This window comes from Aquarana catesbeiana, linkage group LG02, assembly GCF_042186555.1.
Source record: "Aquarana catesbeiana isolate 2022-GZ linkage group LG02, ASM4218655v1, whole genome shotgun sequence".
NCBI lineage: Eukaryota > Metazoa > Chordata > Amphibia > Anura > Ranidae > Aquarana > Aquarana catesbeiana.
Genome location: NC_133325.1, coordinates 647,409,055 through 647,433,665, shown reverse-complemented (window position 1 = coordinate 647,433,665; position 24,611 = coordinate 647,409,055). Strand labels below are relative to the sequence as shown.

Here is a 24,611-nt window from a genome sequence, read left to right as displayed (position 1 = left end):
TACTATACAAGATGATTATATTATTGGTTGTCTTAATTTATGTCATGGAGTCCGGGATAATTACGGTTTAATTCAGAATGTAATTTTTGATATGTACGCTGTTGATGTCCCCCATTGGCAGTGTCCCTTTAATATTATGGTCCATGATTCTAATATTGATCACTAATTAACCTTATTAGAATGTCCTTGTATCACCTTTATAAGGTAATGTTATTGCAAGCATTAGCCTTGTGTAATAATTTTTATCCCCCTTTTTTTTTCTTTTTTTTTTCCAATCTGTTTTTATTTTAACACTAATGGCTTTTTTCAGTGCACTGATTTATTTCTCCTCTCTGCTGACACTTCGCCTCAGATTGAGGCTTGGTTTCCTCCTTATGGAGTGCAGTGGTATTACTTCCTTTCTGTGTGATGAGAAATGCATCACATATGAAAGTGAGGCTTGAGGAGCAGGCTGGCTGAAAGGGAGGCTTGGCAAGCGCTCTGACCAGTTCCTGGTAGATGGACTGATTCAGGGCACAGCTTACCGTTTTTTTGTACTTATTTTTCATTTTTAATCTTCTAATTTAGAAACATGAGATACATGGTTCTCTGCTTCATTAATTTGTTTTTAATATAACTATTCAATTAGTCATCCTATGACCCTGAAAAACGGAAGTGATTCTTACTTGTTGCACTTCCGGTTTGTAGACACTCCCAGTGGGGGTCATCTTCTGTTTATAGAGCGGTGAGGTGAGGGTGGTCCATACCCCAGATGACGGCTCCTTAGCGGAAACATGTCGGGTGGACCCCTCACGATCGCCGCTATTTGAGCTCTGTTTCGTTCTTCCAAAATGTGAGTCTGTTTTTTATTATTCTAATAAACTAGTGTTTTAAAACGTTTTTACGCTATGTGAGTTTTGTTTGCTCCTTGCATGGCATATGAAACTACACGTTTGGCTTATGCTGGATTACCTATGGGAGAGGAAGCCGTGTGGACCCCCCCTTTTCTTTCCACCATCTGTTGATGACATCTGACAAGACGCATTTCCCAGAACCAATGGTTATTATGCTTTTTTGACTTGTCTGGCGTACGCCATTTCAGGTCAATTCTTTCCGGTAAGCCTCCTCTACTCCTGGTGTTGGCCCCGGCACTGATGTACAATCTATGCACACTTGTGGTCTCCCTTCTGCCCACTCGCCAGATTTGGTGCGATTAAAATTCTGTGAATACCATCTGGCCATGCATCACCCCCTTTTGAAATCTGTTAATGTTTTCTTCACTATTTTTCTACACATTTTTAATGGACTTCTAAAGTTTTATGTTTTTTATGTTTGGTGTCTGGCTCATGGAACCAGCACGGGTTTTTATTAATCACTGGCACATCTGATGATTAAGTATTATTGTGTATTTACCTTATATGTGGTCAACACTGATTAATTATTTGACACTATCCATTTTATGGTCATACATTTTTTGGTAGTATTCACCATTTTTATATGTCTTTATTGTAATACACACAGCTGTGGATGTGATATATAGCGCCACACTTTTGTTTCTTTTGTTTTTTTCTACCTTGAGTCTATAGGTGTGTTGGCTGCTTTTCACTTTCTTTCTAAACGTAGCGCTGTACTTAATTTTTATTTTTACCCCCTAATACTTACCTGAGCCCCATCTCTGTCCAGCGATGTCCGTGACTGTCTTGGCCACCCGAGACTCTCCCTCCTGATTGGCTGAGACACAGCAGTGGCGCCATTGGTTCCCGCTACTGTCAAAGTCAATCAGGAGAGAGGGGGTGGGGCCGGGTCGCAGCTCCGTGTCTGAATGGACACAGGGAGCTGTGACTCAGCTCAGGTGCCCTCATAGAAAGCTGCTTGCTGTGGGGGCACTCGACAGGAAGGAGGGGCGAGGGACACAGAAGAGGGACCCGAGAAGAGGAGGATCCAGAGTGCTCTGTTGCAAATCCACTGCAACAGAGGAGGTAAGGATAACAGGTTTGTTATTTTTATTGACAAAAAAAACAGGCTTTACAATCACAAACCTTCTGTGCTGCTCTAGCTGATCCAGCAATGTGCACAAGAGCAGCGGCTCTCCCCCTCGGATTGTTAGCAGCAGCTAAATTTAAACAAAAAATACCACCATAGCACTAGAGTCCAAAGAGTCTATAAGAGTAAAAAATAAAAATAAAAATGGTATCATAAGAGTTCCACAAAAAGTGTGCATAGAAATTCCACAGAAAAGGTTTTTGTATAGAGAGTCTGATCTTCAAATGATCAAGGTGAACTATACACGTCTTGAATGTTCAAATGAAGGGGGTTAACTAAGTATGGAGTGTGATAGTATGCAGTGCTGCTCCATCAACCAGCGAGAAGACTGAAAACTGCAAAGATATACATAGAAAGACAGAGCGCACCGGCTCCGAGTGCAGCACCGTTTATTGGATAAAGATAAAAAGTAGCAAACTATCACAAAACACTCACATTGTATTAATGTAAACAAGTGCGTCTGTGTTGGGCTGTAGTGGCTCCCCTGAGTTGAGGGCTTTTTTTTGCTTGAGGATCACGTGCGCGTGTATCCGTATGGAGTCTCCCTACCCTTTTAGGATCCTCGCTGTGAGCGGGCAGCTCACATGCAGCTTGTCGACGGCCACACGCTCATATATCGGGAACAGAGACTGTCAGCTTGCCCTGGATCCAGCCTGGAATCCTGAACTTGGGAGAGCCACTACAGCCCCAACAGACATGCTTGTTTACATGAATACAATGTGTTTAGTGAAACTTTGCTACTTTTTATCTTCATCCAATAAACGGTGTTGCACTAGTAGCCGGTGCGCTCTGTCTTTCTATTTATATGTTAGCAGCAGCAGCCATTGGCTCCTGCTGCTGTCAATCAAATGCTGTGACGAAGAAGCGAGGAGCTGAGCCGAGTCGCCTGTTCTGTGTCAATAGACGCAGACTGGTCGGCTCAGGAACGATCCTACAGAGGTGCCCCCAGGGAAAGTGGCTTTTCCTGGGGGCACTCGCCGAAGAGGGGCCTGGAGCACCAACGGGGGACCTCAGAAAAGGAGGATCGGGGTTGCTCTGTGCAAAACCATTGCATAGAGCAGGCAAGTATGACATGTTTGTTATTTTAGTAAAATAAAAACAAAGTTTGGGGTGTTTTTCAAACTGATTTCTCAGGGAATTAATGCATGGAGGCATGGATGGATGGACGGGTTTGCTTTAAATATTATAAATTACTTCAAGCAGAACTCCGGGCAGAAATGTTATTACATATTTGTAAAGGTGCTTCCATACCTTTAAATAATCAGTTGGTCTTACAGTGCACAGTTCTCTTGCCTGTCAGTTCTCCAGCCTTCTTTCTTCAGTGAAGAGTCCTCTGTTTCCCTCATATCTTGGTCACAAGACCGGTGGTTGATATGCCTTACATTTTCTCAGCCACCAGTCTTGTACAATCCCCTCTGTAGTTTTTTAGTAGAGGCAGGGGACACGTAATCACACTTCTGCTCGTTTCGGTGGGTGGACCCGGGAGACTTGGGCTCTCGGTCTGATCTATCCACTGTGCTGTGTCATATTGGATGCTTTGGCTACTGCACTCCTGGTCTGTCCCACCTTCTGTGAGACAGACACTGGCAGACCAGGATGTGCACGGCTCAGAGAAAGCGAGCCTTATCACATCAGCTTCCTGCTTAAGCCCCGTACACATGGCCGAATGTTGGGAGACATTTGCTGGTTCAAAAAAAAAAAAAGGCCTACATTCTGCCCATGTGTATGTCGGTCTGTCTGACAGAAGGCAGCAGATTGGCCAAGTTCTATCAGACGTGTATGCTGGAAAACAAGCAAACGATTGACTCCCGATCAGTGCTCTCAGCCAATGGAGAGCACTGTGTACCAATATTCAATCTGGGCAATCCAATAATATGTGAACCACAAAGAAGATATGTGCACAAATTAGTGCTAGAAAAGTTGCTGGCCGACACCCATAAGTGATTCTAAACTTACTACACTAAATAGCTTATTTTGAGAGTTGTGCTAGATCATGTTTTATTTAATGGAGAGTGCTGATCGGAGTGTTCTGGCGGGGGGGGGGGTAGCCTTCCCCACTATGAGAACACAACAGCTCAGCGGGGGAGATCGCTGTACTAACCTCACATGGTTAGTACAGCGGCTCCAACCAGAGCTGACAGGGTATCCTGGCTTAACACTGTGGGGTAACAATGTGAAATGAACTGTCATAAAATAAGAGCAAAGTGGGGCATATAGATATCGGTGGCCGGAGTCTGAAGCCACTGTGTAGCACACAGATTACTTGCACACATGCCCATAGTCCTGCCCACACAGACTATATCTCAGGGCATTTTGGGATGTGTAGTCTCAGTAAACAGCGATGAGCATTAATAGGAAGTGACATTGCCACTTCTGAGACACCTCCTCCTGGACCCTGGGGACTGAGAAACTTTCAGAGCAGAATGATGATATCACGGCTTTTAAAACAGTGAGTTTTGGACAAAATATACAGTTTTAAGCAATACAATGTCAGCGGTTTTGCCTGACTATACTGGACTACTGTGCAAATGGAATCACCATCCCAGAGTTCTTCTTTATATAGTGTTATTGGTTTGTGGTGCTCAGATGCAGTGTATTCCCGTTTTAAGTTTATCAGAGCACCAAACCGAAAAAAACTATTTAAAATTCATTATTAAAGTTCAAAGAAAACTCACACATCCATCCATGTCTCCATGCTTTATTTTGTTGAGAAATCACTTTGAAAAACACCCCCTAGCATTTCTTGTGCAGCCATCTTTAGTTAGGGCAGATAATTTGTGTAGTAATTAATTCCTGGAATCCATCTCTCTTTAGCTCAGGTGTGCACGTTTCGATGTAAGCATATTCCTCGTTGAAATGATAACTATCACTTATCTTTTTGGTTACGCCTACCCTTATAAATCTATAGAAATATTTTTTAGAAAACCTCTAAATTCTATTACACAAATGGCAAAAAATGTAAATGCTGCAAACTTGTTCAAAGGCTTGCTAGGCTGATGTAAGATGATTTTTCAGTGACGCCTTCTTCTAAATGTATCAACTTTCTGAGGGGGCGGCCAAGCTAGCCAACCTTCCCACCCCCCCTTAGCTTGATCGATCGCTGCTTTGCTCACCTGTCAGGCCCCTGGCCAGCCCTACACTTACCCCATACAGATTGCGGCTTCAGCGGCTTCCCCCTTGCGTCTCCTCCCGAGTCCTGGTGGTCCCTTCTCCTTCCGGCCAATCAAGACTTACAGTAGGACTTGCAGCCAATTGGGTCTTAGGACTCCCGGCCAATCGAGTCTCAGAACCCACTTCCTGATTTGCCAGGAGGAGAAGCAGGAAGACATTAGTGAATATTAATTCGCTAATGTCACACAACTGGGTGGGCTCATGCGCTTAAAAAAAAAAACCCACCCTTTGAAATCCATGCGTCCGGCACCAAGCATGGAGATTAAAGAGGAGCTCCACCTTAAACAAAAAATATTAAAAGCCAGCAGCTACAAATACTGCAGCTGCTGACTTTTAATAAATGGACACTTACCTGTCCCAGGGTCCAGCGATGTCAGCAGCCGAAGCCAATCGATCGCTCGTCTCTCGGCTGCCCCCACCGCCATCCTCAGTCAGGGAATCAGGAAGTGAAGTGGACCCGAGAACAGGAGGATCCAGGCTGCTCTGTGCAAAACCACTGCACAGAGCAGGTAAATGTAACATGTTTGTTAATTAAAAAAACAAGACTTTACAATCGCTTTGAGCCTCTCCTGTGAACTGTCTATGTTGTCAAAACAACCAGATTTAACTACTTCAGCTCTGGAAGGTTTAACCCCCCTTCATGACCAGCTCATTTTTGCTATTTAGCACTGTTCTACTTTAACTGGTAATTGTGCAATCATTCAACACTGTACCCAAACAAAATTTATATCATTGTGGTGGTACTTTATCACCACTGGGTTTTTTTATTATATAAACTAAAAAAAAGCCTGACAATTTTGAAAAAAAAAAATTATTAATTTCTGCTACAAAACATATCCAAAACAATTTTGAAAAAATCGAATTGCTTCATGAATTTTGAACAAAATGTATTCTGCTACGTGTCTTTGATAAAATAAAAATCCCAATAAGTGTATATTGATTGATTTGTGTGAAAGTTATAGCACCTACAATCTGTGGTATAGATACTAGAATAGCAGTGATCAGCAAATTACATTGGGACAGCGATATTGTGCAGCGGGTAATCTGATACTAACTGACATTGGGGGGAACTGACTGACACTGACATCACCAGTGACAATATTACAGTGATCGGTGATAATACTATACTATACACCATGACACTGGTTGGAAATGGGTTAACATCTAGGGCGATCAAGGGGTTAATGTGTGCCTAATTTGTAATGCATGTAACGTGTGCTGCATTTTCTAATGGATCTCTAAATTTCTCATTCCTGCTTTTCAGGGAGGAGAAACAGAGCGTGTGTTCCCTCTGAACAGAGCTCTGTGCTGAATGTCAACACAGAGCTGTGGGCTGTGATTGCACACAACCGATCAGCAGTTCCTGGCCATGAATCATTAGCTAGGCCTTGCAAATAGGCTCCAGCTGTGTACAATCACAGCGGGTGCTGGCAGAGGCACACCTGGAAGTAGGCAGTGATGCACGGGTAAGCCGTTTTGCCTGTGTGGGCCAACCGTCAACAGTACACTGCAGGCAGGTGGTCTGCAAATGGTTAGAAGTGTACATAAAATGGGCAGCTGGAAAAGAGAGTCTGATTTGAACTGGTTTAACTGTCACAAAACACAGTTGTACCTTTTACAAGGGACTGGATGATAAAGCACACAGTCAAGATCATGTGAACACGTCTGCAGGTAACTGCAGTGACAATACAACTACCAGGGTAAACATTTCCAGCTGTGCACAATCAATACTTTGCAGGCAACAGCCTGCATAGACACAACAGAATAGAATTGGTAATACTATAACAGCTAAAGTTTAATCTGCCTATTTGTCTTCCCTGGTTCCTTCTTTCTCCCTCATAAACATGCCAATTACATTTTTTATAAAAATGATCCTGAGCCTCCTTGAATACAATAACTGTAAGTCCCTTGAATGAAAGGCGCAGACCAAGGATCATAAAGCAGAGGAGAAAAAAAGGAGATGATGCTGGGCATCTTCCTGCCCAGAAAGGAGGCTGGTTTTATCTGACATGTTGCAGCTTCTAATAAACAATGTGGGAAGTTTACAGTGCACAGTGAAATCAGAGTAAGCAATTTTACTACAGAAGGAGCCCATATAAATGCGCAAGCCTGAAGGTAAGGCTCGAATTCAGCCTTGCATACGGTATCAAATGTAGTTAAATAACGGAGAAAGGTAGAATTAGATATCAAGTTAGTTACACCTTATCTCACTAATGTTCTTAAAGATATACAAAACATAAAATAATGCATTAAGATTAAAAAAGGTATGTATCAGATTTCACAATATGTCATATAAGAATGCAATAGTGCAATGCTTCTAAAAATGAAAGCCAAATTAGCCACCAATTCAAAAAACAAAAAAACAAAAAAAAAAAAAAATCAGTATATTACAATTATTACGTAACTTGGCTTTAAAAACAAATCTCAGAAGAGAAGCTATGTATGTCAATGAACAGAAGATAAACAGATGGTTATAAAAGTTCTGCCTAACTGTAAGGTAATACAAATGTTCTGTTTAGAAATATAGAAATATTTGCTTTTCACCACTAGAGGTTGCTAGCTTATAACATTCACCACATAGAAAGATACACTTGTACGCTACATGGCTAAAAAAGAGTGTGCAATCATTACACCTACTACAGAGGGTATAGAAAAGAATCACTCCCTTTAAAATAATCACATTTTGTTGCTTTGCTGCCTAAAATTAAGACAGATACAGTCTTGGTTTTATCCAGCTGTATTGTAGTGCAAATTATAACATCCAAGTGAAAGATATACCAACATGTCAGAAAAAAAAAATAATAATAAAAAACTATTACCGAGTTGGAAAGTATTTGCAGTATTGTGTCAGTATTTGCTTTAATTACAGCCTTTAGTCTGTTGGGATATGTCTCAACTATCTATGCACATCTAGACTTTGCAATATTTGCCCACTTTTCTTGGCAGAATTGCTCAAATTCAGTTAGACCCATTTTACACTGGGGAACTTTGCAGGTGCTACAGCGCTAAAAATAGCGCCTGCAAAGCGCCCTGAAACAGCTGCTGCTGTCTCTTCAGTGTGAAAGCTCCGAGGGCTTTTATACTGGAGCGGTGCGCTGGCAGGACGGTAAAAAAAGTCCTGCTAGCAGCATCTTTGGAGCGGTGAAGGAGCAGTGTGTATATCGCTCCTCCACTGCTCCTGCCCATTGAAATCAATGGGGCAGCGCGGCTATACCGCCGGCAAACCGCCGCTACAGCAGCACTTTGCGGGTGGTTTTAACCCTTTTTCGGCCACCAGCGGGGGTTAATACCACCCCGCTAGCGGCCGCATACCGCCGCTAAAACGACAGTAAAGTGGCGCTAAAAAAAAATGCCGTTTTACCGCTGGCGCCGCCCCCGCCGCAGTGTGAAAGGGGCCTTAAATTTGATGGTGACCGTTTATGGACTGCAGTCTTCAACTCATTCTCTAGATTTTCAATGAGGTTTATGTCTGGGCTCTGACTAGGCCATGCAAGGACATTCACCTCTTTCTCCTTCAACCGCTATGTGGTAATTTTTGCTGTGTGCTTTAGGTCATTGTCATGTTGGAAGGTAACCCTTCTTCCCATTGACAACTTTCTTGCAGAGGGCAGCAGATTTTCCCCAAGAATTTGATGGCAGTTTGCCCCATCCATTTTTCCTTCTATCCTGACACGTGCTCCAGTCCCTGCTGCAGAAAAACACCCCCCTAACAGGATATTACCACCTCTACGCTTTACTGTAGGAATGATAGTATTTTTATAGTGAGCTGTATTGGATTTCTGCCAGACATACCGTTTGGTGTTGAGACCAAATAATTAAATTTCAGTCTCATCTGACCATAACACCTTTTTCCATGTGGCCTCGGAATCTTCAAGTTGCGTTTTGGCAAAGCTCAGCTGTGACTGCATGTGGCCTTTTTTGAGGAGTGTCTTTTTCTTGCAACCCTCCCATACAAGCCACATTAGTGTTGAATTTATAATATTGTTGTCAAATGCACACAATCACCACTTTGTCATAATTTCCTGCAACTGCTTCAGAATTGCTGTAGGCCTCTTGGTAGCCTCTCTGACCAGTTTCCTCCTGGCTCATTCATCCAGTTTGAAGCGATGTCCTGACCAGGGAGGGTCTGTGTTGTATCAAATACTGTCCACTTCTTAATAATAGACTTCACTGTGCTTCTAGGCATTGATAAAGCCTTTGAATTTTTCTTGGATCCATCTCCTGACTTCTGCCTGTCCACAACTTCATCCCGGAGATCTTTTGACAGTGCCTTGCCACCCATAGTTGATTGTTTGCTTGGGTTGCACTACCAGGGACTGATATGCTACAGGAAAGCTCTTTTCATGCTGAGCTAATAAATATGACCACAGTTGATCACAGAAAGTCAAATGGCTCTGTGTGCCATTGACAAGGTGATTAGCTACACCAGACTGAGCTGCAAGTCATTTTTAGGGGTGACCCTTTTTCCAACTCACTGATGCGGTTTTTTATATTTTTTTCTGACATGTTCGTGTTACATCTTTCACCTGAATGCTATAAGCTGCATACAAATACAGCTGAATAAAACAGAAAACTGTGTCTGTCTTCATTTTAGGCTGCAAAGCAACACACTTTCCAAACAAAGGGCCGGTTTACTGTCCTTCAGATTTTAGGGGGGCTGAAGTGCCCAGTGGATGTAGACAATGCCCTGGCGTCAGTGGGCGTAAACAAATTACATACGCTTTTCCCCGAAAATAAGACCCATCTCTATTTTCTAGGATGGCTGCAATATAAGCCCTACCCTGAAAATAAGCCCTAGTCAACGTCCTTGTAAAATCATGTTATCCACGCTGTAAAAGGATTACATAATGTCCAGTGTGTCTTTATGTAACAATATTGTAGAAAATACCTTTGACACTTGTGCCACTTGTGTCATTCCCTATGATAACCATTCATATATGTGCCGACTTCAAAGTAGTCCCTGTACTACTTTGGTCCGACTTTTATGCAAGTTGAGGTCCATATACCTCAAGTTTACAAAGGCATTCCTGAAATCACAGTAAAATTGCAGCAAAATCACGTGACTTTGAAGTCGCGGTAGTGTGAAAGGGGTCATATAGCGCCACTGGGCGCTCATGTGACCCGCCGGAGCTCTCCTCCCGGCTGACGTCAACGGGGATCTTGGGATCTCCCTCAGCAATGTTCGGAGCGGGGAAGAAGAGCTCCAGCAGGTCATGTGAGCCCCCAGCAGCGCTGTAAATAAAGAATTTTCTACAATGTTACATAAAGACACACACTGGACATTACATAATCCATTTACAGAGCGGATTACATGATTTTACAAGGACTTTAACTAGGGTTTGTTTTGGGGAACACAGAGATGCTGACTCCTGAGCTGACAGGGAGGGAGAGGGGGACAGAAGACGGGACAAATAAGACATCCCCTGAAAATAAGCCCTAATGCATTTTTTTGTAGCCAAACTTAATACAAGACTCGGTCTTATTTTCGGGAAAACGCGGTAGTGCCTGTAGTCAGTAGGAGGATAAATAGTGTGCCATTACTGGTGTCAGTGAAAGGAAAAATGCCCCATTGTTGGGGTCAGTGAGAGGAATCGTTCCCCACTGTTGATATCAGTGGAAGGAATTGTGCCCCCTTGTTGTGTGTCAGTGGGAGGAATAGAGCCCGGAGGGCCAGGTAAAGGCAAGCAAAGGGCCGCAGTTTAGAGACCACTGCTCTAGGCTGTTCTGTTCTTTTAAAAACATTATTAAAGAGGAAGTAAAACCCTTATGGGTTTTACTTCCTCGTTATTCCCCTGCAAAGTAAAAGCATAATGGGCTAGTATGTGTCGCATACTAATCCATTATGTGGCACTTACCTGCAAACGAAGCCCGCGATGTCCCCACTGGTGGAAGCATCCATCTTCGCCCCTCTTCCTTCTGGGGACACAGACTCTGGCTCTGTGACTGGCTGGAGCTGTGTGACGTCACTCCCACACACGCTTTGTAAGACACGGCACGGAGGGCCGTTTCTTCACTGTGCATGCGCCGATGACAACATCAGCGCACTACAAGGTAAATATCTCCTAAATGGCGCACGTTTATGAGATATTTTCAGTACCTATAGGTAAGCCTTATAGGCTTACCTATATGTAAACATGTATCAGGGGGGTTTACAACCACTTTAAAGTGGAGTTCCACCCGTTCTTTAGTTTATTAAAGTCAGCAGCTACAAAAAGCATAGCTGCCGACTTTTAATAATAAACAGACACTTATCTGTCCTACGGTCCAGCGAGGCGGCCGCTCAGAGCCTCGCTCCTCCCTCCCTCCTCTCCGCCGTCATAGCAACTGCGGGCACCTGGCCATGACAGTTTATGGCTTCACGGCCGGGCATGCACTGTGCATGTGTGAGTCGCGCTGCGCTCTGCTATTGGACGCCTAGGCGGCCAAGAAGAGGAAGTCCCACTAAAAAGAAGGTACACACTCTACCCCCCCCCCTCCAAAAAAAATGACATGCCAATTGTGGAATGTCAGGGGGCGAGGAGTGCTTAAAGCGGAAGTTCCACTTTTGGGTGGAACTCCGCTTTAAGATGTCTGAACTCCTGACCTTAGAAATGCACTACACAAAAGAAAGCAACATAGAAAAAAAACACTTACCGCTTAACTTGTGTGATACTGTTGTGCAATATTTCTTTCATTTTTTCTTCTACCTTCTTTAATATCTGAGAGGAAACAGATCACACTTTTACAGAACATGTATATAAAAAAACATAAGATATAATAGGAGAAAGGTATAACATATATAGGCCAACTAACTGAAAATGATGCTCTCTCTATGTAGCCAATATCTTACCTTAAAGCAGGCGTCACTAAATGGTGAACCTGGTCTGGACACGGACCGAGTGACAGTCCAGCCTGGACCGCGGCCCCACCACCCAGCTGCCTGAACTGACTTCTATCCTCCCGCCGCTGCAGCTGTGAAGGATAACTGCCCTGTAGGGGGCAGGAGGAATGGCAGGGTGGACTTGGACCCCTAATTTACCCTGCCTGTTGAAGTCACAGCAGAGCGGGTGGAATGGAAGGTCTACAGGAGGAGTAGACCCTCTCCACCAATGCACTCACCTGCCGCTGAACCCACATCAAGGAGGGGGACGGGGCCATGGAGCCCAGCGGTGGTGGCAGGCAAGCACACCCAGAAGGGAAGTCCACTCTGCCACTCTCCCTGCCCTCCACAACACTGAGTTAAGGTAGGTAGAAAATTATGGGGGGTGGTGCTGTGAAGTGAGAGGGGGGAGCTGTGATAGGAGAGGCTGTGGGGGGGGGGACTGTAATACTGGGGGGCTGCGATGTGAGAGGGAGAATCTGTGATTTGGGGGGCTGTCAAGGTGATGTGAGAAAGGGGTGGGGGAAGCTGTAATGTGAGAGGGGGAGCTTAATATAGGGGGCTGTGATGAGAATGTGGGGGCACTGTGATATTAGGGGCTGTGGGGGGGGCTGTGATGTGAGAGGGAGAAGCTGTGATATGGGGGGCTGTGATGTGAGAGAGGGAGCTGTGATATGGGGGCTGTGATGGAGAAAGGGGAGCTGTGAAGTGATGTGAAAAAGAGATGTGATATGGGGGAGTTGTAATGTGAGAGGGGGAGCTGTGATATAGGGGGCTGTGATGAGAAAGTGGGGGCACTGTGATATGAGGGGCTGGGGGGGGGGCTGTAATGTGAGGGGGAGAAGCTGTGATATGGGGGCTGTGATATTAAGGGTTTGTGATGTCAGGAGGGGGTGAGCTGTGATGTGGGGGGTTGTGATTGCAAGGGGGACTGTGATGTAAGGGGACTGAGGACACTAATGTAAAGGGGGCTATGATGTGAAAGACCTGAGTCATAGAAGAAAAATGGGATTCGGATCTCTGCAGAAAGAAAATGTTACCAACCGGACCTCCGTGAATTTTAATTCAGTACCCCTACCTTAAACGATAAGTTTGCTTTTTTTAAAAAAAATACATGCACATGTTTTTGCAGGTTAAAAAAAAAAATGCATTTATTTTTTACTAGGTGCATGGAAAGCATTGTACCTGCAATCAGCAGATCGCGGGTGCCATGAAGGACTCCTGCCGCGACTCCAGCAGTGCCTTGTCAGTGTATCTGTCTGCTCGTACCTTGTACGGGCAGGCAGTTATACACTGACAGGAAGAATCAATGGACTACCAGAGAACTCAACAACCCCCGGTAGTTCATTGAGAATTACAAGTCAACAGCTGCAAAGGCTGTGGGTACTTGTAGTTTCCTATTTACAGAACTCAGTGAATGAATGACGCAGGCAAGCAGGCGGAGCCCTGCGTGGCCGCATTTTTTTTTTTTTTTTTTTTAAATAGTGACAGTCGCTCAATGCAGCGGATCGGGGAGACGCTGCAGGAGTGAGAACATGTTATCTGTTCCCAAAGGTGAACTTCTCCATTAAAGCACTGGCCCCCAACTCTTTGGCATCAGGGACTGGTTTCACGGCACACAATTTTCCCAGGGACCTTTGGGTGGGGTGGGGGGATTTTCAGAGTCTGTCCTCAGCCCCCCTTACATTACAGTGCGCCTTTACAGTGCAGTCCACTTTACATTAATGTAACAGGGACTGCTCTGTAAAGGGGGCACTGTAATGTAAAGGGGGGCTGTGATGTAAAGGGGGTCTGTGATGTAAAGGGGACTGTAGTGTAAAAGGGGCACTGTAATGTAAAGGGGGACTCTGATGTAAAGGGGACTGCACTGTAAAGGGGACACTGTAATTTAAAGAGGGGGGGGGGGGTTGTGATGTAAAGGGCACTGCACTCTAAAGGGGGCACTGTAATGTAAAGGGAACTGCACTGTAAATGGGGCACCGTAATATAAGGGGGGGGGGGTGATGTAAAGGGGACTACACTGTAAAGGGGCACTGATATAAAGGGGGGGGGGCTGTGATGTAAAGGGGATTGCACTGTAATCTAAAGGTCACTACACTGTAAAGGGGGCACTGATATAAAGAGGGGCTATGATGTAAAGGGGACTACACTGTAAAGGGGCACTGCAATGATTACAGACAGTGCCCTTGATATTACAGTGCCCCTAGCAATCACAACCTCCTCCATCACGGCGCCCCTGCAGTCTTGCCCATCACGGCGCCCCTGCAGTCTTGCCCATCACGGCGCCCCTGCAGTCTTGCCCATCACGGCGCCCCTGCAGTCTTGCCCATCACGGCGCCCCTGCAGTCTTGCCCCCTTTCCTCTATAAGATCACTCTTCCCTATTCTGATCTCTGCCTCCCCTGCAGAGAACTCCTACCTTTAGCAGAGCAGAGGCTGTGATCAGTCTGTGTCCTCTCCATTCTGATCTGCAGCTCCTCCCAACCCCTGCCCTGCTAAATGTATGACAAAGTCGGCCGGGTGGGCGGAGGAGTGGGGAAAGGAGACACAGGCATAGCCACACAGCAGGTAGTGAGCGGCCCGACCTCGGTCCATGATAGCTGTGTGTGGACCATGGCCGCCGCTCATGTCCTGGTGTGTGGCCCGGCCAGCAACAGGCCACAGACCGCCAATGATCTGCGGCCCCGTGAGTTGGGGACCCCTGCTTTAAAGCGGAATTTTAGCCCCTGTTTTTCATGACTCTGTGCCACTTTGCCCCCATTATGATGTCTGCAGATATGCCGAATGGCTCTTTTTGGCTAGCAGGCTCTTTCAGAGCCTTTCGGAAACACCTGTGCATGTGCAGTGTATCTCCTGTGTGTGTGCAAAGATGGGGTAGTTTTGTCAGTTCTGTGCCATCCATCTTCGCTCATGCACGGGGGAAACCCCATGCGTGCACAGATGTGGAAGGTGGAAGATATTACAAATGGAATAACAACAAGGACTGTATATGTTAAGAACATTTCAACTATACAGGAGAACAGGCTTCCTGCCAATATGCATTTTCAGTTATTGACAATGCTGATCCAGAAGCATACACTGCGAGCTTGATCAATGTTCTCCTACAGCAACATTAAAGGAGCTGCATGAATATCTGGCAAGTACTGGCTGTGTGGTACATGTGACAACTATCTCCCGTATTCTTCATATGTCTGGGCAATAGGGTAGAGTGGCAAGACGGAAGCCTTTTCTTACGAAGAAAAACATCCAAGCCCGGCTAAATTTAGCAAAAACACAAATGATGTCTCCCAAAAGAATGTGGGAAAATGTGTTAGGGCTGATAAAACCAAGGTTAAACTTTTTGGCTAGAATTCCAAAAGATATGTTTGGCGCAAAAACAACACTGCACATCACCAAAAGAACACCATACCCACAGTGAAGCACTGTGGTGGCAGCATCATGCTTTGGGGTTGTTTAGGTAGAGTTAGAATTATGAACAGTTCCAAATACCAGTCAATATTGGCACAAAACCTTCAGGCTTCTGCTATAAAGCTAAACATGAAGAGGAACTTCATCTTTCAGCATGACAAAAACCCAAAGCATACATCCAAATCAACAAAGGAATAGCTTTACCATGAGAATAAAGTTCTGGAATGGCCCAGCCAGAGCCCAGACCTGAATCTGATTGAAAATCTGTGGGGTGATCTGAAGAAGGCTGTGCACAGGAGATGCCCTCGCAATCTGACAGATTTGGAGTGTTTTTGCAAAGAAGAGTGGGCAAATATTGCCAAGTCAAGATGCGCCATGCTGATAGACTCATACCCAAAAAGACTGAGTGCTGTAACAAAATCAAAAGGCGCTTCAACAATTAGTTTAAGGGTGTACACACTTATACAACCATATTATTTTATTTTTTTATCTTTACTTCCCTTCACCTAAAAGATTTAAATTTGTTGTTCAACTGAGTTGTACATTTTATAGGTCATATTAAAAGGTGGAAAAAGTTCTGAAATTATTTATCTTCGTTTCATTTTTTTTTTTTTTTTTTTACATCACAGCAACCTGACATTTTAACACGGGTGTGTATATATATATATATATATATATATATATATATATATATATATATATATATATATATAATTTTTTTTTATATATAATAGTGCATATTTATTTATGTAACGAATATATGAATATATACATATATAGAACTGTATGGTGAAAAACCTGTAAGACAATACACAGAATGGGAGAATTTAAATCATAAGTTTAAATTATAACCTGCCGAATCCACTTAGCCACAGTGGATTTTGACGCTGCCTGTCCTTTTTTAGGACCCTCTGGCAGAATAAATAAGACATCAGTCTTACGAATCTGAGCAGTTTTCTTTAAATAGATCTTCATTGCTCTCACCACATCAAGACAATGTAGCGACTTTTCTTCTTTGGAACATGGTTTTGGAAAAAACGATGTCAGGACAATTATCTTCATTCAAATGAAAGCCTGAAACCACTTTTGGCAAAAAGGCTGGACGAGGGTGCAACACCACTCTGTCCTCATGAATAACCAAATATGGCTCTTTACAGGAAAGAGCAGCCAATTCTGAAACCCTCCTTGCTGAGGATATAGCAGCCAAAAATATCAGCTTCCTAGTCAGAAGAACTAAGGGAACATGCTGTAATGGTTCGAATGGCGGTTTTTGTAACACTGACAAAACTAAATTCAAGTCCCAAGGGCTTAAGGGTGATTTAACTGGCGGATTAATCCGCATCACTCCTCGCATGAAACCCCGGACTAAAAGAATGCATAGCAAGTGGTCTTTGAAATAAAATTGATAAGGCTGAGATTTGGCCCTTAATAGTACTCAGGGCAAACTTCATCTCTACGCCTTCTTGTAGAAAGGCAAGAATTCTGCCTATAATATATATCTCCGAGGGTGCCTTGGATTTACACCAGGAAACATAAGCTTTCCAGACTCTATAATATATAGTTCTAGAAGCTGGCTTCCTAGCATTAAAGTAGAAATAACTGCCCTGGAAAGCCCACGTTTCTTCAGAATGTGGGTCTCAATAGCCAGGCCGTTAAATTTAGCATTCGTAAAGTAGGATGGAATATCGGCCCCTGTGAGAGCAGGTCTGGCCTTTGTGGAAGGGACCACAGATCCCCCACTGCCATCTTTACGACCTCTGCATACCATGACCTTCTGGGCCATGCTGGTGCTGCCAGAATTACCGGTTTTCTTTCCAGCTAGATCCTGCAAAGAAGTCGAGGCAGCAACTCAATGGGGGAAATGCATAGATCAGTAAAAGCTGATCCCACAGTATCACCAACGCATCTGTTCTGCATGCGAATGGATCCCTTGTTGTGGACACAAAGTTGACTAACAGTGTTGCACTGGATGCTAGAAGATCTACATCCGGAGTCCCCCATCCTTGACAAACAGCCCGAAACATGTCGGGGTGAATAGACCATTCCCCTGGGAATAATCTGCTGGCGGCACAAGTAGTGCGCGTGCCAATTCTCCATTCCTGAAATGAAGAATGCCGATGGGCACTGAATATTTCTTTCTGCTCAAGTTAGAATATGGTTCACTTCTCTCTGCACTGAGAGATTCTTGGTGCCCCTTTTGGTGATTGATATAGGCCACAGCCATGGCATTGACGGATTGGATCCTGTCGGGACAATCTCTTAACCTGGAAGTCCAGGCTTTTAGAGCCAGACGCACTGCCCGAATCTCTAGGATGTTGATGGGCAAGGCTCTTTCGGTTCTTGAACACTGTCCTTGGACAGTTGTCTTCTCTGTCATTACCACCTTCCAGAAAAGTGGTTTGAAGTATTTACCCTTTAGGACATGCCTGAGTAACCACCAATTGAGGCTTTGGGACACCCTTGGGGACAGCCGCATTGGCAAGTCCAAAGCTTGGATCGTTTTGTTCCAAGAAAATAGAATACTGTTTTGCAATAGTCTCGAATGGAACTGGGCAAAGGGAACTGCTTCAAATGAAGCCACCATCCTTTCTGACAACCTCATGCAAAGGTGAATTGGAGGGACCTCCTTTTGACCTGACCATCCATACCAACTCTTTTATAGAGTGGTGTTTTTTTTGTTTTGTTTTTTTCTGGGCAAGATCCTTTTTCTGGGCTGTATCTATGATCAGACCCAAATACTGCAGCCCTCTTTTAGCGATTTTAATGGAGACTTTACTAGGTTGGGAATGCAACCCAGACCTTTCCAGGTAACTGGTTGTAATGCGTACACCTTACTCCGAACAGCGATTGGTCTATTAGCAATAGATCGTCTAGGTATGCCAAGACTGTTTAAGCCCTGTGCCCTTGACCTGGCTACAGGTGGGGCTAGCACCTTTGTGAACACTCGAGGTGCTGTAGCTAGCCCGAAGAGCAAGGCTATAAACTGAAATGCTGCTTTTCTACTTCGAACCGCAGAAACCTTTGGTGAGCGGGAAATATATGGACATGCAGATATGCATCCCTGATGCCGATAGGCGACAGAAGTTTTCCTCCTTGCAGGATAGAAACTACTGACTTGATCGACTCCATAGAAAGGAGCGGATCTTCAAGAACTGATTTAGATTCTTTTAGATCTAGAATGGATCTGTTGAATTTCTGCGTGGCTCTGTACATGTACAGGAAACGCATGAAAAAGGCAGTGAAGGTTCCAAGGAATCTAAGAAAAAACAGAACTATCAGCTGACTCTAGTGGAGGTAGCTTGAAAGAGGCACAAATCATCTCTGTAAGAGGTTTGTACCAGCAATTTCTCAGATTGCGAGGCTGAAAAAAAGTTCAACTCTAGTTGTCTCCTCTGCAGAGGAGTACATGGTTTGCCTTTTCTTCCCGATTACCTGAGGGTAATCCTTCATCCTCTACCCACTGTTCCCTTGATAAGGGATCTCAGGTGGGGGAGGGGGGTTTAACACGCTTCTCATGCTTGGATAGCGGATGCGATTAAAGTCGCTAATTTTCCTTCTAGGCCCTGCAGGGCGGAGGAAAAACGTATCTTCAATCATGTATACAGGGGCTGAATATTTTCTCCTCTTAGGTTCAGTTTCCACTATTGCAACCCCAAATTTGCGTGATTTTACTGTGATCCTTTGCCGCCGAGAATACGTCGGGGCGCGATTGGCTGGTTTTGTATGTTCATAAACTACTGCTGTAACCCCTTTAAATCCCTCAGAAGAGGAACACCATCTGTTCAATTAAGAACTCCCCTCTGGCTGCAGGGACCACACCCGCTGCTATAGCCAGACATAGAGCTGCTGAAAAAGGCATCTTACTAGGCAAGTGTAATATACTCCCTCTAGAGGAGACATTTTAAGGCATACGGTTATATATATATATATATATATATATATATATATATATATATATATATATATATATATATATATATATATATATATAATTATATTTTTTTTTTTTTTGGAGAAAAGGGCACAGGACTTTTTACAGATCCTAGGCTTCTCCCCTTACCTTATCCTCGCTGCAGTTAAACCTTCAAAGACTGGGGCCCTTTTTAAAGGGGTTCCGCTCCTTTGGACCATGTATAGTACCCCTCTGGAACAACTTTAGGTAATATGAAAAACCAAAAAGAGTCCTGGTTCCTAGGGTCTAGCTCTCAAAGAGAAGCTTACAGGCAAAACCTCGTTCTTCAATGCGAGGCTCGGGTACCATCCTATGGCCTCAGTGGCGAGGATGGATCCGGTTGTGGAGGTTTTTTAAATCCAACATGGATCCCTCCCTGGAGCTCCTCAGAGCACATCTTCAGTCGTGACCAACACCTTAGACACTGGCGAAAAAACTGAGGACTCCTGGAAAGAGGAGGGGTTATATAGGGGAGTCAACTTCCTGTATTGGTTATACCAGTGTCAACACCTGAAAGTAGGCCCATAACCCACCAAGTAATTACTTGAGGCTCTGTGTCCTATGATGTACGATAAAGAAACCCCCTTTTATCGATTAAATATACCATACAGAGTAACACTATGTGCGGTCATTTGTTTCTCATGCACAATATCATGGATCATTGCAACATTTGATGTAATTCACTGTATACTTTAGAATATGTTTTCTGATGCTGGAACACCTTGCTCAATACCGGGTGGAGCCTATACTCTAATCATCGTTCCCCTTGTGGTGGACCCCGTTGAAAATACTTCCTCACGATTGCCTGTTTGACCCACGTGCCGTATGGTACGTGTGTCCACCATTTCTGGTAAGCGTGCCAATCTCATCATTTGCACTGTTAAGCTCAAATCTTATTACCTTGAACAGCACAAGAAAGACTCTTACACATTTTGTTTATTTGTTTCTCAAGATGGACTGTTTCAGGATGTTCACTTATTAGTTTTGAACACTCATTTTGAATAATATTTTGATACTTTATTTTACACATTTTTTTATTCAAATATTAGCACTTTCCAGTTAGATTGGTTGTTCACCTTTTGATCCATATATGTTTCATTTGTTCACCATTTCGCGGCACACTATTGCTCTGTTTATATTTTTTGCACTATATGTCTAGTGGTGCGTTGACAGCTTACCAATCCTCTATGAGCAATTTTTTTCCTTTTATTATTTTTGGGATGGAGAAGTTTTTTTAAGACAAAAAGAGTTTGATTTAATGCTGAATACGCTGGGTGTCATACTCACTGTAGATAAGGATTTTTTAATTGGGTGGAAGAATAGATAATGGCTTTTACAAATTATTTTTAACAAACATATAGGAATTTTAGGAATTAAGAAGTTTTTCTGATTGCAAGATAGGTGTCAAATGTATGGTTAGTTACAGTAACGTAGGTCTTAGCAACCAATTATATTGTTCCTAATATTCTTGTATTTCGAAAAATTGTGTAAATTGGACTTGCATGCTCCTATGCTTTTGAGCATGCTCTAACTTATTCCCAGCTGTTAATAAACCTGCATCATGGAAGATCCTGCCTGGTCCAATACATCATTATTTCTACTTTAACCCCTTTACACTCCCTTGCAGTTCCTTCTTTCGCAACTAATGCTGAAATCAATGATGCCATTAAGCACTGATGAGCTGTGACAATAATCCCTCAGTCATGTGACAGTGATTGGGGCTAGAGATTGGTTGCTAGAACAAAGCACTATTCACATTCTCCCTCTTACTCAAAAGCACCAGTTAGTGTCACCAGCTGTGACGTAGGAAAGAGGGGTGAGGGCACACAGGCAAGGAGGAGTATTAGGTAGTCTAGGGGGGGAAGGAGGTTGGAGGCCTTTACAGATACTGTACATGGAGACAGAATATTCAGGTAGCACCATAAAAATGTGGGAAAATAAATATGTATTAATAGTGCATGAAGAGCAAGAACCAAAAGCAGTCTCTCATCCAGGGTTCCTCTAGGACAGCGATCCTCAAACTACGGCCCTCCAGCTGTTGCAGAACTACACATCCCATGAGGCATTGTAAAACTCTGACATTCACAGACATGACTAGGCATGATGGTAATTGTAGTTCCTGAACACCTGGAGGGCCGCAGTTTGAAGACCCCTGCTCTTGGAGGTTGCTAGGGATTTATTGAGCAATTTATGACTCAGATACATTCCCATTGACACCAATGGCAATTGGCAATTCTTCCCACTGACCATCTAACTAATGTATAGTGATTCAAACAGAGGAAATTATTAACAGGAGTTCCCCGAGACGGAAAACATTTTTTCCAGTGTTCCTCCATGTTAAAAAGGTTAAGAAAGGCCAACATGGGAAGGAAAAAATAAATAAATAAATAAATAAAATAAAATGCCACTATGATGTGAAGAAGTGAAGGGACAAGTATGAAATTTCAATAAATGAAACATGACTCCCGGAGAAATACCTCGCTGAAGTGGCAAAAAAAAAAAAAAAAGGACAATACGGAGTCAAGGTCACAAGACAACTTTTAATGTGTTTTTTTTTTTTTTTTTTTCCTTTTTAAAACTACAGTATGTTATTGCTACAGTATATACAGGATGAATGTGATCTTGGCACAAATGATCATTTTTGGGAGAAGTGATCAGATTACAAACATGTGGTGCACATCTAATATCTGAGGACATTATATACATACTTCATGAACAGATTCATTCTCCTTCGGCTCATCACGATTCTGGAGATCGAACAGTACTAAGCCATGTTGATAAATTCTTAAGGTAGCAAAGCTGAAAAAAAAGACACATATGTAAATGTATGATCTGTTTCGGTTTGCAGTAACAGCCTTAGGCCCCTTTCACACTGGGGCGGTGGGGGCGTCGGCGGTACAACAGCGCTATTTTTAGCGCTGCTGTACCGTTGTTCTTGCAGCTGTATTCGGCCGCTAGCGGTGCAGTTTTAACCCCCGCTGGCGGCCGAAAAAGGGTTAAAATCACTCGTACAGCGCGGTATTGCCGCGGTATAGCCGCGCTGTCCCATTGATTTCAATGGGCAGGAGCGGTTTAGGAGCGGTGAATACACCGCTCCTTCACCGCTCCAAAGAAGCGGTTTGCAGGACTTTTTTCACCGTCCTGCCAGCGCTCCGCTTCAGTGTGAAAGCCCTAGGGCTTTCACACTGAAAAACAGCGGAGGCTGTTTAGGGCCGGTTTGCAGGCGGTATTTTTAGCGCAATACCGCCTGCAAACCGCCTCAGTGTGAAAGGGGCCTTACTTTTAGCCTGGATGTGATTTTCTTTTTTTATTATGAAAATACATGCCAATTCTAGAAGTTAGGGTAGATTTACACTTTGGGACATTGCTTGCTTTCCTCCATGCTAGTGTGGGCCTGTCTACCATAACACCTATGTGATCTTATCCTTCATATGTACTGTGACCAAAAAAGTTTTGGCACTGGAGCTAGAAAAAAGCCCATTAAAACAATGATCTGAATCTGGAAAATACAGTTCCCCTTTCTGCACTTACCAGGCAGTTAAATGGTAAAAGTGACAGGCTCCACTTATCTATATTGTTGAAGGGAGCTGCCATACAGACAGAGCAGGGAGCCCACAGCAGGCACCAGCATGCACATGGATACACTGCTATCATCTGTGCCTGCACTGACCCCTAATGAACTTTAAACACACCTCTGTTCACCAGTACTGGTGAACAGAGCCGGTGTTCTGCCGAGAAAGTTCCACTCGGTGGATAAGGACCCCCCTCTACTGCGCAGGCGCTGCGCCTGCGCAGTAGGATCCGGCGGAAATAGCCGAAGGGGAATAGGTCCAAATCAGCTGTAGACGGCGCCTGTAAGAGGGCCCCTCGCGGGCTCGCTTCGTTCGCCACGATTCGGGCACGGCCTCACTGCGCTCGGCTCTTTTAGATTTCCCCTCTAGGTCCACTTGGATGGTAGGGAAGGAACCTGGACCCAGAGCGCAGGCGCCGTGTACAGCTGATTGTGGATTTTGAGCTTCGGCTATCTCCGGCGGCTGTTAGTAGTTCGTACTGCGCAGGCGCTGCGCCTGCGCAGTACAGGGGGGGGACTTATCCGCCGAGGGAACTTATTCGGCAAGACACCGGTCATTGGTGCTGTAAAGGCCACCTAAATGCTCAGGAAGTACAGACTGGAGGGAAGGAGTAGCACTTCTCCCAAGAACCAGATTTCTTCTCCTATTTGAACTTTACCTATTGCCATTAACAGCTATCCCCCATCCCTTTGCTCGAGTTTAGAAAAATTGAAAAGGAGTTCTGTTTCCAGTCTGGAGGGTGTAAGAAACAACCACCAAGAAGAAACATTTTGCTGAAAGAATCCAGAAAAACTCAAGCAGCACTTTTTTTTTTTTACATCTGTGGATACCAGTGTTTTCTCCACTAAACGCCAACATTTAGGCCCTGTTCACACGTGTGTTAAGACACGTGTATCACATGAAAACAAAAATGCATGCTACTTGCAATATTGTTTTCAATACATCTAGTTCACAGTTGTGTGTTCCGGTACATCATGGGAAGTAGGTCAAGTACATTTTTTCATCCATCGTTGTGAGTCCAAGGAAGTCCCACAGAAGTTAAAAGGACAAATGCATGGTTACTGGGACCAGTTCCTAGCAGAAGGCCATGTCTTATTGGCCTAGCTACATTTGGAAAACATCAGGCTCCTCTCACACCTCCCTAGATGCCGAACGCATAATTTAAGAAAACACAAAGAAAATGTGTCTAAACACATGAAAACGTGCTGTCAAACTGATAAACTATGATTTTGTTTTTTATAATGAAAAAATATATTCTTTCCATCCATATTAGTACATCAAACAAAAGTCGATTCTTTGTATAACTTGCAAAAAAAAGCATACGATTTTCTAAATAAACACTGAAGGAAACCGTAATTTTGAGATGGCGGTACATCTGACTATGGGCGGCTTCACAGTGCTCCACTGCACTTTGGGCAAAGAGCAGCTAACCCATGCTTTCCCATAGACTTCTATAATGTCTATAATGTTCTGAAAGCACACCAAAATCATGGGGCATAACAGAAGTCTATAGAAAAGCACAGCTAACATGCACGGGAGCTGTGAGTTAACTTTAGCCAGTGCAGCAGGGCAGTGTGAAGCCACCCTAATCAAGCAATCAGAGCAAAAAATTTCCATCGGGCATATAA

At 43.9% G+C, this 24,611-nt stretch overlaps 1 protein-coding gene across 1 annotated transcript in view; it reads right to left on the bottom strand.

The window, feature by feature from the left end:
* SMS (spermine synthase) overlaps positions 1 to 24,611 on the bottom strand; it is a 333,972-nt gene that overhangs the window by 165,725 nt on the left and 143,636 nt on the right. Inside the window, exons 3-4 of the mRNA XM_073616503.1 lie at positions 22,120 to 22,210; positions 11,827 to 11,891 (exon numbers count right to left, since the gene is read on the bottom strand). Coding sequence (XP_073472604.1) covers positions 11,827 to 11,891; positions 22,120 to 22,210 — 156 coding nt within the window. The remainder of the gene's footprint in view (positions 1 to 11,826; positions 11,892 to 22,119; positions 22,211 to 24,611) is intronic.